Source organism: Temnothorax curvispinosus, unplaced genomic scaffold (genome assembly GCF_003070985.1).
Source record: "Temnothorax curvispinosus isolate PA1 unplaced genomic scaffold, ASM307098v1 QBEX01002454.1, whole genome shotgun sequence".
NCBI classification, from domain to species: domain Eukaryota; kingdom Metazoa; phylum Arthropoda; class Insecta; order Hymenoptera; family Formicidae; genus Temnothorax; species Temnothorax curvispinosus.
Window position 1 is genome coordinate 122,323 of NW_020212234.1, and position 17,555 is coordinate 139,877.

The following is a 17,555-nucleotide window of genomic DNA, read 5'->3' on the forward strand; positions in this document are numbered from 1 at the left end:
GTAATCGAAATTAATTTTTTCATTTTGCGAGAGATGGATCTAAACCGATTATGTATGTTAAAAGCAAAACAAGATTCAACATTTTTTGTCATACTTCGAGATGTATTAATTTTCTCTCGTTGCCTTTGTCAAAACAAATTCACTTCTTCAATTCTATCAAATTCAACTGCAGCTGCGTATCTTTATGTCCATTTCTAAACGCAAGAATCCCGACGCCAGTGTGTTCCTAGGACCTTCGCAGATTCTAAAATTATCCGAATCTCCCGCCGCGCCGGCACAACCCCGCGGGGAAGCTCTCTTCGCCAGCCGTTCGAGTCTCGCACAAAACACGTCAAGAAAACTTTCTTCGTCTCGGCCCGAGAGCTTTATTGTTTTTTCGCGGAACGATTCGCGCGCGGAATATTTCAGCGAAATTTCGCGGCGCGAGGAAAAGAGGTGTGCAGAGAGAAAAAAAAAATTAAAAAATACGGAAAAACGCGCGACTTACACGCGTTCGCCGCACAAATCAGCGCGAGAATTCCGTGCTCTCGCGCGGTGAGAGCCCGTGAGCTGGCGTGCGAGGAGTCGGGTCTTGTATCGCCGTCGATCACCTCGTGTTTGCCGCGATGTCGAACTGGCCGGGGTGTTCTGGTTTCGCAGAGATTTCCCCCGCGGTATACGGGGGATGGTGAGGTGGAGGGAGACTTCCCGACGACGACGATTTGCGCGGGAAGCGTGCGCGCGCCGGCACTGCGCAACCTGGGGCACCCCCGTCGCTCCGCTCGCTCCTTCCGCTTTGCGAGCGACGTGCGGCGCGGCGGCGAGAATGGAGCCGTCGTTCTCTCAGGTGATAGGACGGATGAATAGAGAGATAGGCCTTTGCGTATGTGTATGTATATGCGTGTGCGCTTACGCGCCGCGACGCCGCGCTGACGTATGCCGGTCCGTGACGGCTGCGGCGATTACAGCGTTATGAAGCTATAGAACTTACAGAGCTGCAGAACGCGGCTGCGGAAGCTCGTCAGGTAGAGAAGACGGAAAGTTACTTCCGTGAAATTGTAACGGACGTTTTGTGCGGTGATACACTCCACCACGTTAGCCGCAGGTTCCTCGCTCAATCTGGAATTGATTTCTGGTACTCGGCAGAGGCGTCCAAGTTCCCCGACAGCTCGTGGGATTGAAAATATGCCTTGAATATCATTTCGTATTGTTCAAAATTCAAATCCTACATGATGACATTTAATCCTAGAATAACGGGAAAAAATTTCACGATCGTGTAGCGTGAAATGTCTCGAGGCAACGGGTGTACGGCTTTTTTAACGGTATAATCTTTAAATTTATGCGTCACTCCAATGCATAGTTCCATCTGTTTACAGCGGATTTTACAATACACGTAATTATTGCTGTACAGCGCCGCAACGCTAGCCAACAGACCGTTTTAATTGTGACCGCTCAATCTGCATACAGAGAGACATTCACCGGATGTTCAATGAATTTTAATGCGTCGGACATCAATTACGTTAAAGCATATTCGCATCTATGCGCGTGACGAGCGTTTGCGACACCTCGTCGCATTTAGCGGTTTTTGACAGTTCCAAGGGTATCTTCTTCAATCACTTTCTAATATTCTGCTCCATGTACTCTGCTCTCGCTACATCATGCTCAAAATTCCAAAATTAATGACGGAAATTTGAATAACAAAGCGCTCATTAAGAAAAAATATCTTTTTTTTGTCGCTTTACGCAATCTCTCGCTGCCTGTAACATGTATGTCGAGCATCATGCAAGTCACCGCAGAGCGAGGCGCGCGTATTTTTCTCTCCGGCGCAAAAAAAAGTTTACGCACGCGTTTAAACGTCTCCGTCGTTTACAGACGCGTTATTAATGATCTCAAAATCACCAAGATTAAGTGTATTTAATTTTTCTAGCGAGGGAAAATACGAGCATATCGTGTAAACATGATTTCGAGTTATCGACAACTAGCTGAAACACAATTGTAGCGGGAGAGACTTTTTCACAATTGCAAATTATCTCGTACTTTTTTTAGTTGCACGAGATAAATACTTTGCATGCTTCCACAGAGTACATATTGGCAGTCGGATTTTACATTCTGTACCTCGTGAATAATCTTAAAGTATAAACGAATTGCGCAAATAATTTACATATGCTAACGCACTGTTTGCATTTTTCAAAAGTTACGTATTCTGTCTTTCTTTCTTTTCTTCATAGACAATATTATTACGTAAACGTGAGAATAGACGCGTCTATGGTTAAGCAAAAAAAATATAGTTATACCTATCCAGGCTTTTGATATTAGACTACGTCGGTCAATATTGATTTTTCAGATGAAATTTGCGGTTGGTATCACATACGTTTCTTTGCATATACATATATGTGTGTGCGTGTGTGTGTTTCTTTCGCGTAAAACTGCCAGACATCGGATTACGTAATGAGAAACCCTTGAAAACAGCCGCCGTCTGGTTACAGAACGATCACTTCCAATTCCGTAATTGTACGAACGCGTAAGTGGTCTGGATAAAATAACGAATGAGAGAAACGAATGATGTTTTTTAGGTTCGGATCTCTGCGAGCATCCATCTAAAATATCCGCTGTTATGAAAACGGAGTTTTTTTTTTTTAAAGGAAACGTGCCGTGAAAGAATAGGAGCGACAAAGTCCCGTATTACGCGTACACAATTATTCGCGGCGTGAGTAAACAATTCTGTTACAGCGCCTGGCGTCGCGTGAAACAACGTAGAAAACTAACGAATGCAATAATTAAGCGCATTCAGTCCGTCTAGTTTATATCATCGGCCGGGTCACGGGTTAGGTCACACTGTGCGCGCGCGCACACACACACACAGACACGCAATCACACACGATACAATACAGCCAATTTTTCTACAAATAGAGGAATTTCGTTCAGTAACAGATCGCGCCGCTCTTTTCAAATACAATCGGGTAAAATTTGTTCGGGACGGTCTGACAGATTTCCTAAACGATTATCGGATAAAATCGGATGAAATTGCTCGCGTAACGCTCAAAAGTTAATTCCATCGCTTAGAGAAGCCATTCAGCTATTTTCATTCAATCTGAGAAGTTTGAGTTGGACGTCCTCCAGATACACAGGGTTGAAACACGTGACTTTGATGGATCGCTCTCGCGTTGCTCTGGCAATCTTCCGAACGATTTGCGTCTTATAATTAAATGGATGCGCCGCGCCGCCGGTTCGCCGATCGTGAATATGTTGCGCGGCATGAATTTCCTGAGGCATATCGTTGCACGACGAAGTTTAGTGCCCCACAACACATGGGTGAAATGACCATCGTAAAGGCATTGTCAACACCGTGCTTTCGGCAAGGTTCGAAAATAGCGTAACGCCAGGTCGTTTCCCGCACCAACCGTAAACGGAAGTTGGTAATTGAAGTTGGTACAGACGCGATCGCGTGTACGCAGGCGTGTCCGCGAAGTGTCGTTAACGGTGATTAAGTCGTGACGCCGGAAATAATCGCCGCGCTCATCGGAAAATCTAATTTCAGGCCCGTCAGACGCAATATCCAGGAACGCGGGAGTTTAGCGCCGATCGGCGCCTCTTTTCGTTCGCAACAATTGAAGAACTTAAATAATTAAATCGTCGATTCGCCATCTATTCGGTAATGCGGAATTTTCAATCGCGCGGAATTATCGGCGAGCCATTAATTGCTATTTAATAACGATTCGAATTGCGGGAATGTAAAATAAAATATCGGAATTCTACTTGCATTAATTCATTAAGATATAATTTTGTGGCACGCGGAGATATCATAATTGTTTAAGCGTGCACATCCTGTTTACCAGGCACACGTGCGTATATTCTTTCCTCCTTTTTTATCATCGTATATAAAATATAAATTTTTCTACTACAATTTCCCTGGAAGACGGTAGGCGTTTATGCGTCACAGCAGATGCAAGTGAAAAGTGTCCCACACTATCAATCCGTGCGTTAATGCCACTTTAGATAAAAATATTTGCATAGGCTGCAGTTCCACTCGTGTGCACTCACGTTGCACTCATTCTATCGTAAAATGAGACCCGCATGCAAAACTCTGTCGTCGTAATACGTCTGACGGTACACTAAGACGGCACAACAATCGCGTAGAAACATAATGCGCAAATTATAAAACGGTAGCTATACGTCTCACTGCGTCAAAAGATAACTCCCTAGTATTAACGAACTACAAGAAAATACCGCTTTTTGTTTTTTAGCGTGTTTTCCTGATGATTTTTGCGAATTATTGCAACACCGCGCGAGAAGCACCCGCAATTTTATTCTCTCAAATCGTATCATTCCGTTCCGATGAGCAAACAATTCGCGCTAAAGCTTTCCCTTGTACAAAATATATGGTATGGGTTTTACGTGACGGACACGGTACGGTAAATTGAACGTTAATCGAGGTATAATCATCCAGTCGTATAATCTATAACAACGTCGCGAACGACTTAAATTACGAGATACTTAAGTTACGTGATGATGCAACTTACCTGTACTGATCGGTAAATATCCTGAAAATAAGAATATTCGTATTTATTCGATAACATTCAACTATGTTCAGCATGCGGTTAGTAATACTTATGCTTAACTCGCAAAAACGTCAAAGGTTACCGTAATCCGACGCTCAAACTAACATTACTATATCGTCACTTATACAGCGCGCATTTTACCGTACAGAATAACAAAATTCGCCAGGCACGATGATAGACAAGCCTAAATATAGTACGCGACGTGTTCAACGCTTCTAACTTTGAACTTAAAGACCGGCGGAAAGCAGCAAGAGAACGTTATTACGCAGCGAATAATCTCTGGTTTGACAACGTTTTTATAATTATAGTGTAGAAACAAAAGATTTTGCCCATTTTAGCCATCTAAATCTACACTCTAAATCAGCAATATCGCTATATTACGGAATATATCGTAAAGCAATGTCGCTGTTGCGTAAGCGCGGGAATTTGCATGATCTTATGCTAAAGCTGTGTGTGTATTCGTTGCGTATACGTGAGGTCGATGCGATCTTGTGTCCAAGTTTGCTCGGTTCCGTGACCACCAGAGTGAAATTATATTAAGAAAGTACACAAAATGAGTGATATAATTTCAAAGCAATAAAACAATTTTCCCGAGAAGTAGTATAACGCTCACAAGCGCAGATTGCATTGCTACAATTCTGTTACTTTCACTAGTCTGTAAACTTTCAACGGCCAATTAATCGAAAGTTTTTTTTTTTAACACCTCGGATTGAAAATAATAATTATTTAGTTGTATATTATCATCCCCACATATTTTAAATACATATTTTACCTAATAGCAGTATGATGCGATCACAGTTGTAAGAAATACAATTAATTAAAAGGAGTTAATTAAATTTGACAACAAAGGACGATATATATCTGTAATGTTAGAATATTAAAATCACAATAATAATAAAACAATTTAACACGAAAACATAACATGCACGTTTATTATTATTATTATTCGGGGAAATTATTACTCGGGGAACAGACTCGCTCATGTGGAATATATTAATAAAATATTAGGGCATTGCTTTACATCGGTGATCATATGGAGGGTGTTGAATGATTTGTTTAGTGTGGAGTCCAAGTGTGAAATAAAACAAAATGAGTTAGATAATAGGATCGAGTACATACGCTCGCTCGACAGGAAGCTCTGTCTCTTTGAACCTGCAACCCAAGGATCACATACATCATATCGTCACACCCCAACACCCACTAGCGACGATAAAACATTTAAATAGACGGCAGCGGACAGATGATGCTTCCAAATTGCAGTTTGCGTCAGTGCGTCATATCGTTTCAAGATGTCAAATTAAATTGAATTGAAATTGGATAAGATGAATAAAAATTTAAGATCAATTTCTCAAATTAAAAAGCGAAAATAGCTCATTTTTATAAATAATAATAATTATTTTATTATCAAGCTCGGAAACATCATCGCCGTAGACAGTTGAACGTATGTGTATGCAAGTGAAGTAACGACATTTGTGTGAAAAAAAAGTAAGGGCCAAGAGTAGTAAGCATCACCGCCACCAAGAAACTACGATATTTCATCAAGATACATAAAAGCACCAGTAGACGAATCACGAACTGTTTACGCACAGTTGTGGGTCCAAATGAGACTGTTACACGCATAAATCAGAATTGCAGGCAACGAAGATACCGCGTGTTACGATACATATCGCATAACAACGAAGATCTATTCTTCAGTTACCAATAAATCAACAAAATCAAGTTTAAAACACAGTATGTGTTTCATAAAAATAATTTGCATACACTGATACAGTCGTGTTAATCATCTGAGTCGTTTATCATCCAACTATCACAAAGGTAGATAAAACATATGTAATATCTTGTCGCGGTACCATGCCGGCAGCATTGCCGGCGCCACCAACAGGTCTCTTCCGTTCTCCATTTTATCGGCTTCTGTAGTAATCCGCTCGAAGCTATCGTAGCTTTTCGAGAACGGCATCTGCATTATCGGTACGCGTTCTCTTCGTTGCCGCAAAAACGTTCTCACAACCTCCAACGATATTACAGACTGGTACCAAACCAGAGTAAAGTAGCAGAGCGAACGAACATCACGATTCAATTATGAATGGCACGCGCAACGAAATTTCCAGGCGCGCAGTCGTAGAATTGTAGAAAAGTGCCATAATGTGTACGCATGCATATATATCTTGTAAAACGTGTGTATATTACAAAAGTTGATTTTGAAATTTAAGTGAACAATTGGTGTCGATGCGTAAATCAACAACTCGCACTGCGCGATTTAAATGAGTAAATAGGGCGAAACGGTTCTTCCTATACATAGATGTGTTAATTTGTATTCCGTATATTCGTACCGAACGCTGCTTCAAAGCGCACAAAACTATGTATTTTCAACGAAATACGAAACACGAAATTAAATATTAAATTTTTTACTTCCTCGCATGCAAAATAAAGCTAAACTATTCATATAAGGATAAAACTAGTAAATAATTCCATATATAATAATTCTGTAGTAAATTATTTCTCAAATGTCGATTTCTACGACTTATAACGGAGTAAATTTATTTTTATATACGTCTCATAAATAATTCTCTTATCACGCATCGCGTTTTATTATAAATAAATAAACATTGCGCGCCTTTATAAACCGCGTGATTTTCGTTCAGATTCAATGTCTCTGGGGAAGCTAATAAATCCTCCTTCACGAGCGCGTTCAAAAAAAAGGTATTATAGACTTTCTGCCCGAGCAGCGTCGAAGCAGCCTTCGCCAATACGCGTTATCTACTCACGTAAGCCCCAATTTACTGATAATCGATTTATAACGCTGTCGCGGGAGAAAGAGAGAGAGAGAGAGACCGAGCTATCGGAGAAAAAGAAATTGAGGGAGGATGCTCACCTCTCGCTGGCGATGGAGCTGTTTCGCGACATCGATTTCGGCGACATCTCGAAGTCGCTGTCACTCCGGTACAGGAAGCTCTCCCTCCTCTGTGGCAGCGTTTGGAGAACGAGCCCCGCGCTCGGCGAGGCGCCGCCGCCACCACCGGCGCCGCCGTCCAAAGTCGAGGCGCCATTTTCCACGTCGAAACTATAATGAGAAAGGTAAATTCGCATTAGAAGCGAGCCGCAGATTTCTCATCTCGGACGATTCGAGCGCGCGGAGTTCTCTTTGTTTTACGACGCGTCCCACGCGCGAGGGATGAATAACGTTACTCCGGCCTTTGGTCAGTATAATCACGACGTCAGAGCGACGAGAATGTTTCTCACGGTGGAACGTCGCATAAATTTCGCGTACCTAATAATATGATGATGCCACGTAAATAATAATTTTTCGCTCGGCGAGAGAGAAACTGCTCTCGGCCCGATAAAACAAGTTTATAAATTGCGCTGTGCGTGGAAACACAAAATATGGCCTGTGCTTTATGATCTTGCAGGACGGAATATAGAATACCGCCATAATAGAATACCGCCTCGGTATCCTGAGCGTGATGAATGGGGCGCATATTAAAATATATTGATGGCGAAATCCGGACACACTTTCATGAATTTCTGTAGTCTATATAATGTATCGCGCTTGGTTTTGCAAGGAGTAATGAATAAAATTGATTAATTCTTGCTTGTTACTTGTTAAAATTGATTAGCTTTCTTCTCTCATTTGTCTTGGTGTTCTTTTGGTCTCTCTCGGTGAAAGTTGCAGACTCAGTACCACCCTTCAATCATGCTTTTTTTACTGTATTAATCAAGTGTCGTTTTTCCCATGGTATAAATAGCACGTGGGTTGTCATCGTTCATGCGTTTCGTAAGAGATGCGCTATCGGCTATCCTATCCCATGCGAGATTTCGGAAACGCTGAAGTCGATCCCATCATCTAGCGATAATGGAGGATTCACACCGCATCCGGCGTTCGTTCGACCGATAAATCCTCCATAACAAGAGACCTTATAATTAAGAGTCTGGCCATAAGGCAATTTTGTCAAAATCCTACAAGAGAGAATACACATTCAGTACACGCTCCCTTACCAGCGCGAGTTCTGATTGGCCTCTGCTTTCCTGGTTTCTGCTATTCTGCCAAGGTGTGAATTTTTTCGAAGAGCGTGGTTCTCGAACGCAGCCCTGCCGAACGCGTCCATTATTTCTTCTGCAGGTTCTGCCAGCAATGCTTCACCTGTCTATTTTACACCATGGTTTTTCCCATCAAAAGTTTCCGAATCTCTTTTTAGACACTATGTCCTATATGACGATTTCGTACATATTGTTTTTCAAGTATAAGTCGATTTCTTTTCGCAATAGGCGAAAATCGCGACCGTGATGAACTTTGTTCGGTTTAACCTTCAGCTTTTGGGTTTCAATGGAAATAGCTGTGCGAGGTCTTCGACCATCCAGGCACGAATCGAATGGACAGAAATATACGTGTTGGAAGTTGAGAAACCCAAGTGGGTAAAAGTTTACAATAACTTACACAGCTCGGATTATTTTGACCTTGACATATGTTGTCAAGGACATAATACTGAGTAACTTTTTCTTATAACTTAGTCGGCGGTCGCTGCTTATTAAAAAGTTATAAACAAAAAAAGTTTGAAAAATATAGCAGCTATTTTGAGTATTGGAAGGCATAAATGACTAATATATATGTCGAAATAGTTCACGCATACACTTTTCACGCGAACCGAGGTTCAACCACACCCCCCCCGCTTTCGGGGAAGGTGCGGTAGCCCCGAAATAGTTCACGCATATACTTTTCACGCGAATCGAGGTTCACCCACACCCCCCCTGCTTTCGGGGGAGATGCGGTAGCCCCGAAATAGTTTACGCATGGGTTAGTTGACGCGTTTTAAACAATTAAATACTGTTAAAGCGCGTCATCTAACCTATGTAGATTAGTGACGCGCTTTAAACAGTTAAATACTTGTAAAGCGCGTCATCTAACCTACGTATTTTCCAAACTTTTTTTGTTAATAACTTTTTAACGAATAACGAGCAACGGCTAAAACCTTCTGAAGGTCACTCGGGGTCATGACCTTGACAACATATATCAAGGTCATTGAAATCGGTGAGGTCGCCAAACTTTTTTTTGTTAATAACTTTTTAATAAAAAGCGACCGCCGATTAAGTTATAAGGAAAAGTTAGTATTATGTCCTTGACAACATATGTCAAAGTTAAAGTAATCCGAGCTGTGTAAGTTATTGTAAACTTTTACCACCCAAGTGAGATGACGCTTTTACGAAAATAAATATCCGAAATACGCACGCGCTCCTTTTCGCAATAAGGCAGCGTAAAACATATGTATTCTTCGGTGTCCTGAAAATAATTCTGCGGTATCATATATCATTATTCTATTGTTTCATGGAACCATTCGGTGTTTTTTTTTGGCACATTTTGTGAGTCAATTTGCAAACAGATTAATATTTAGTTTCAGATAATTATATTTTAAATAATTATTTTTATAGCTACTTTTTCGGTTATATTAATTAAAGCAGAAGTAATTTTTTAGTGGAACATTATATATTTAAGAGAAAAGATAAGATTGATCATATAGAACATATACGCTCCATATATTCATAGCCGCTGTAAACAATCAACACGTTGCAAGTGAAGGAAAAATTTGTCGACGCGAGCGACCTTAATTAGATGAAGCATAAAATGGGCGGCAAAATCTTCCTCATTACACTAACGATGTGCAAGTGTCTTCTTACGATGCCAAGAAGAAATGTCGAGTTGTATCCTTTTTAGCTCATGTTGCGCCATAAATGTAGCTAGTTGAAAGACTTGCGGGGGAATTCTAGCAAATAACTGAAGCGAAAGTTTCGTCACCTGAGTGCTCATTATAGCGAATCTTTTATCTATTTCATCATGCTGATCGTAAAATTTATTGCAATTTCTTACGGATTTCTAAGATTTTTAAGAGAGCCTAATTCGACGCAAATCAAGATAAAATAATTTTTGATAATTTAAAATGGAGTTGACGTAAATAGAAAAATGGGATGTAATTATTAAAATATTTCCGTTGGAAATGTAAATTGAATTTTCATCACAAGTCAAGCCGTATGATTTCACGGAACGAACGGAGCGGCTGAGCGGTAATACAATAGCTTTGTGATACTGCGCGTATACTATTATTGCCCTCGCTGCGCCGCATTGTACCAATAAAATTGCATGTTTTCAAAGAGTGTCTGCAAAGTCGGAAGCAAGCAGTTACCGTGGTCACGGTAGTTCGCTTGCAATAATGCATCCGTCACTTAATTAAATTTTTTTTCCTTTCTGTTGCCATCGAGGGAATATTGCGAGCACGGCTACATTTTTTTCCTCGCGCACGATAACAATCATTACGTCGTATTACGTAAACTGTGATTAATCTCGTAACCTTGCCATTCAGTGTGACTAATAGCCCAGCCGTTGTCAATGATAGCGGTCTGCGATTGCACCCCGCGCAATCTGATCGTGAATGCGATTGATAAAGGAATTGTATTACGGCGAAGACGTCCGAAAACTCGCGCAGAGCTTTGCGGAAAGCGCACGAAGACATTCCTCGAACGAGATTGGGCAAAGGCGCGTTTTGTTTGTACGCGACAGGACCAAGCCAATATTTGTTGCGTGCTGAAATATAAATGTCATTAATGGACATTTCCGCGATTCCACAGGCCGCGCCTATTCCACTTTAAAAAAAGAAATCTCCGAAAGACTAGAACTTCACCGTTGACATATCGGTTACGGCAGGTTCGAAATATGCAACGCTGAATTCTCGATAAATTTCAACAAATTTCATACGCGGATGTTTCGCGCAACGCGACACGAGATAAGAGCTCTTAACTCAAGCAATTTATTGGTTTAATTTGTGCAACAATCGTATTGGCGTTGCTGCACAATTGATGTCTGCCGCTTTAGCTCGCAAAATTTGCCGTTGGAAAAATTATTTATTCGATACCGTTTATCGGCGATACTCGACATGAAGAGCCGTGCCTATAAACAAGCATTGGTATGTGCGCCCCTGTGTCTATCGATTCGCAAATTCTCGCGCAATTTTGGTAGATGTCGTGTGTGTATATGTATATATATATATATATATATATGTACCTATATAAATCGTTAGTTCAGCAAGCTAATCTCCGTACGCACAAAGGCGAGCGCTATTTATATTAAATCCCAGTACGCTACGACATATTTCACTTTTATCACAATAGCGATCGTAATCGATCAACGATCAACGATCAAGACATGTGCGGTCATAAGTCGGATTTACTGTTTATTTCACCAATCAATTGCTAATCGATATGATTAGAATTGATTGAATCATGTATAATATATGCAGATACATGGAGATGAAAACTAACGGTGTCAAAGGAATAGACCGAATTGCTGAATCGAATTGCTCGAACAATTGATTATAAAGTGACTAGTTTAGCAGGATCTGTGGCAATTGCCCGTCTCGTATACCTCGACGAACGTCGCGCGTTAATTGATCCCGCGTAACTATCAATGATTAATTACGCATCTCGGCGCGCAATTAAACGTGCCGCAAGAGTATTATCGATTGTTTACCGAAACTCCTAATTGATGCGGCACGCCGCCGCGCCGCCGCGCCGCCGCGCCGGTTCAATTCATCGCGGGCTCCATCCGCGTGCGAATTCCACAGGAAGTTGCGCGCTGGGCGTTTCGCGCGTGAATAGACTGTTCCTATATGCGCAATTAACACACACGCGCGCGTATCATCTTCAGATCATCCACGTTGCCCGTGATTGTTGATGCTCTCGTTATCGATTTCGGGAGGCGAGTTCGTTTCCTGCCCCCGTTTCAGGGCAGGAAAGTAGCGATAAATGATGAATTTCCCGATATCGCGATAATGCCGCGGATTCCTCTCTGTCGGTTGGATAAATAATATCAGGGCACAGATTAATATTCTTTCGCACGCGCCTTTCGTAGAAAGTACATAAGAAGAAGGGTGCATTTGACAGGAAGGTCGTATTGAAGGAAACTTTCTCGTGCCAGAAGGAAAGAGACCTAACTTAGATTTGTTTGGCCACTTAGTGGATATATGAGTTTTTGGTAATAAATGTGTATATACATCGATAGCTCGTTTTATAACACGTGCAAATATACTATCGCGTGTATGCATTAGGATAATTGCATTAAGGTAATGCTCGTTTTACGGTGTTCGTGTATAGCCGTGATTGCCGGATTATCCGGCGTTGATTATTCCGCACTCATTTTACTAATGCATCTTTCCTATCGCGCCGAGCGAAACAATTTAAGACGTAACGGCAATACCTCACGGTGTATAAATGTTTCAATTAGCAATTATTTAAAATAACAGATTTGTGTACACCAAGTTTCCGTATTATTCACCGAAACCGAATTAGCTATTCCTGAATTTCCCTTCGAAACTGAACTGACTACTGATATCGTGTGAACAATGAATAAATTATTTATCGTAACACAAGAAAAGAGAACGTTCTTCAAGGGAACGCAATTGTTGTGTAGATTAAAAGTGAACCAACAAACTTGAAATTAGCAACAAAATATAGATAGATTTCTATGTGCAGTGTTTAATTATGCCACAGTGACTGTGCTAACGTAATTAGACGCATTTAATTGTTCACAGATAATACGATATTTTTTTGGCGTTTGTTGTGAAGATTATAGAGCACTTACGGGACAGCGACGTACAGCAATTTCGGATGTGGCTTCACTCGTGAGAGCGTAGAAACGCACCCGCTGTGTCTCCTAAAGGAGGTCAACGGAAGTGTTACTTTCATGGTTCCCGAATCTCTTCGCGCCAGTCTGGGAGCAACTTCGTGGGGCATAACGAGGGCGTACTCGTTCATCTTGAGAAAACGTTTGAACACGGCGGCTATCCCCGTTTCTATATCCCCGATATTTATAAGCTTTACATGTGCGCGTCACAGTAACATCCGACCCAGAGAGTAGATTTCCACCGACCGTTATTTATCTCCGACGGTTTGCGTTGAGTGCGTTTACATCGAGGTTGCGTAACACGACTGTGTCTTTCGAGCTCTCCTGTTACCGAACTGTTTCTCGCTCCAGCTGGCTCTGCTGTAGCAGAGTCGGATTAGCGGCGGGTGAACGACATTATTGATCGATAAATCAACCCACGATACTTGCGCTTGTAATATTGCGCGTTGAAAGTAATTACTTCGCTCTCATTAAAACTTCTGCACAAATTGTCATCGTTACATCACTTCTAACTGGCCGATTTATACACAAATGATCTCTTCTCTAGAAACGCTTTCAAAACTTTCCCTGTAACGGCTAGCAATTTACATCGAAGCATTATCATAAACGCGGGAATATGACTCCCCGGCGCGAGAAAGGTCCCGCAAAACGCTCTTTCGATCAGAGTGGTTCTTTACGATGTTATTTGTAAAAGACCATTATGTCAGGTAAGAGAATAATAGTTCATATTACGGCCCACATGTCGCGATAGAGAGTCACGACACGTAACACACATCGCCGTTTTACGAACAACTTGTATTATCTGCACCGCGAGATAACGTAGCCAAAGAGAATTTCGGTACTTCGTGTGACTCGACAATTTAGTGCTTCAGTCCTATTTGAGTTTCGCGAAAGCGCTGGCCATTGTTTACCAACTCGTATATAACCATTTTGCCGGGGGAACAGTTTTCATTCAGGTCACGCTTTCAATTTATCAGTTAATTGAGGAATCATTTTTACTACATTTTGGAATAAAAATACCGAGAGAAAGAGAGAAAGAATAAAGACTAACGTATGTACATAACACTACAAGTTTTACAATTTTTATTTTACGAGAACGACGTGCTCTTCGGCACGAAGATCGAGCTAATAATTTTTTAATTTTTTTTAAATTCTCGAGGAAATATCCAACCGTCGTCTGGGTCACAACGCTTTCGGCCGCGTTTCATTTTCTAGCCAATTTGAAATGTCTACAGCAATCTCTCATACGGCAAAGAATCGGCGACACCAGCGGCCATTCGAAAAATTGATTCTCACCTTCGCCGAGGGGATCAAGAAGTCGAGGAGGAGATGAATAAACGGGTATCCATATTGCCACGATATTCCCGCCGGGGTAAACAGAGCGAGAAACGTGCAAGATGAGAATGCATCATTCATGAAGCGGTGCAAGAACACGGTGCAAGAACACCGTGCAAGAACATCGATGCGTCTGAGTCTTGACGGAATCTGTAAAGTTCGCCTAACGAGAATGTGCGACGTTATCTTTGAAATAGACGACAGTTTGTTACAACCTAACTTCGCGTCTCGCCGGACGATTAATTGGAGCAACTTATAACTGAGTCCCACGCTGGTCGATTTCCCTTAATGGTTCAGCAAAGGCTACACTGATAGCAGGATTGTAAATGGATTTCCGAGAAGACGGAAATGTAATTACGACGTCTTCTACAAAACGATTTGCAGATTTGTATTTTACAATATAATTCCTCTTTATTTAACGTCACAAAGTCGAAAGAAATGCTTTTTCACGTTAATTAAATATAGTCTGACGACACTTAAAAATTCTATTATCTCCAGTCACCTCCGTACAATATCTTATCGTGATTTTTTTATCTCTGTAATGTGACTAGTTCATTAATTAGATATTCTGATTTACTTTAATTGCCTCTCGAAAAGTATGAAGCGCAAAGGTTTGAAAGAGCAGGAAGGAAAAGAGAGGGAAAGAGCTAACTTGCGATGCGAACGATGTCGAGCACTTTTCTGGTTTCGCCTCGGTAATGGACCTGAAGTCACCTTTAACATGTTCTCTTGAAACACGAGGATAAGATTTTATACTTGATTATTTTATACTAGAAAAGAAATATTTTATATTCTTGTTTTCTGCAAAGATTCAAATTACCTGAAAAACTCGGATTAAATTCCGAGAATGTTGTTACATTACTATGTGTAATAAAGATACTATATTATAGTAAGAATAGTAAATAAAGCAACGCAGAAGTCTTCCTCAAAGCTACTCCCTCGGCTACTCCCAAAGTTACTGAAACGAAGCTGTTAGGTATTGTTTTCCGCGAAGACAAAGAGCTCAGCCATTAACGCGACACGCTAATTAGCGTAACACAAAAGTTTGCTTGAGGCAACGAGATTAGTGCGCTCTCGACAAAATCGCGCGCGACATAAGTAAAGATAGAGAAAAAACAAGGAGAAAGTAGCAAATAGCACGCCGGGGAAATACCTTGGTGCATTGTGCAGAAAAAAGATACACTCTGACCAAAGATAAATTTGGAATAACGTTACGAAGATCGCGAAAAAATTATTCGCCTCTTTAATGGATAAATGGCGCGGATATAAAATAAGATAAAATTTATTTGTATTAAAATTAGAAACATTAAAATCGTGCGGTAATGATGATATCTCATTAGTGTTTTGGCTTTCTCATTCACCATTCAAAGAATCCTCGAAATTATCATCGTTTAGATATTTTGTTTCATTCACTGTAGCTTATATAGTACTTAACACTTTTCTCTTGAAAAGATTGCACAGTTATACTTGTGATTTATACACTGAAAAAATACGATAAGGATTTTTATAAATTGCAGAAAATAAAATTAAAAGTTTCTCTCGTAGTCACAATCAAGAGAGTGATCAAAGTCAGCATCCTTTCTGGTTCGCAGCGAGTCACGCTTTCCCTTAGAATTTTCTGTAATGTTTTCGGTTGGCATCGGGACACCGCTATAACTTATTTATCCAGTCCAATTACGCGTATCCTGCGGATAAATTCATTACAGGTTTACGTGACGACGTCAAACTCAATAAAGTCCCAAATTCAATGGCAACCAGGTCTCCGGCGTGGATATCAATTAATAGACCGATATCAATCAATGACTACGGAGTAAAATCGATTTATCAGAATCAGAATCAGAATCAACGTTGCCATAACCCGTCGCGTATGCTGAACATTTATCACCATTTTTTTTCTAGATAATGCTAGTCCAAACCCTGTCAGAGATTTTTTTCACGAATATAAAATTCCAGAATATAGATACGCAAAATTCCGTATTTTTTAGCCGTGCATAAAGTTGTTTATCCGCTGCAAAATCGTAAAACAAAGCCGTAGGAATCATTGTTTTGCAACTGGAACATATGCAATCACATGGTCGATAATCTGGCCGCTGATACGTGTTCGCGATATAGATACAGATGACAATTCGGTTATGGCGAATGTTTGAATAGATACAGAAAACTAACGAAGCCGATGGAAGATGGGGAGCGCCCCGGGATTGCCTTCGATAATGAAAAATAAAAAAAAATCATTTTTCTCCGGCGCAAGCTATCAACGTTCGACCCCGCCGACAAATGTGTTTCATTATTCCCTCGCTACATCTTTCCAACGTTGCTTTTTTGAGGTAAGATTAAATTTTTTAAGTTCCATCGCGTTGCTCACGCTTAATATGAAATACTTATACGGTTTTCTGTCAGAAGATATTAAATATTCTTTTTACACAGTGTGTACATACTTTTCTTCACATAAACTATTGGGCTATTCTTAAAGCACATTTTCTATTTTTTTCTCTTTCTTTAAATAACGTAATCTCGATGCGTACGCACTCACGCGACACGATGCTCATGATCGAAATATCGCGCGAAAGTTTCGCCCTCACTCGACGCGCACTCAGCCATCAACTGGATTTATCTACCCTGCACTTATGACTCAAGATCTCGCGGGAGACATCCTTCGCACACTCAACGACAGTTTGTCATTAGATCGTTTGAACTCTAATGCGCCGGAGCACACCGCTTACGTTCACATACGAGCAAACGTCGAAGTTTGCGAGAGAGTCGCGCGAGAGCCTAGCTCTACATCTTGGATAATCGCGAATTAACCGCTCGGAATCGGGCAGAATCGCTCTCGACAACCGTCCCGATGTTTCAAAGCCTCGGAGAATACGTCGATACAAAGTATCAGGCCGATCTTTACTTCGCGAAAAGCGATGACCGACCTCGTCGGTCGCGTGCCAGACGCGAACTGACTCTTGCCATGCCGGTGTCTGTTGCTTATACCCGCGTTATAGCTGCGCGCATCACACTCCGAAGTCTGCGAT

General features: G+C 41.1%; 1 protein-coding gene across 11 annotated transcripts in view; it reads right to left on the reverse strand.

Moving 5' to 3' along the window:
- The window catches only part of LOC112451711 (cAMP-specific 3',5'-cyclic phosphodiesterase, isoforms N/G), a 315,563-nt gene that overhangs the window by 58,625 nt on the left and 239,383 nt on the right, over nt 1-17,555 (reverse strand). For 6 of the 11 annotated variants that reach the window (XM_025011533.1, XM_025011530.1, XM_025011526.1 and 3 more), the window contains 3 exons: nt 7,411-7,599; nt 5,658-5,690; nt 4,500-4,520 (listed from right to left, as the gene is read on the reverse strand). In XM_025011533.1, the coding sequence (XP_024867301.1) occupies nt 4,500-4,520; nt 5,658-5,690; nt 7,411-7,599 (243 nt within the window). Of the gene's footprint in view, nt 1-487; nt 610-4,499; nt 4,521-5,657; nt 5,691-7,410; nt 7,600-13,158; nt 14,319-17,555 lie in introns of those variants that run through there. The other 5 variants (XM_025011527.1, XM_025011522.1, XM_025011523.1 and 2 more) reach the window with 5 other exon arrangements.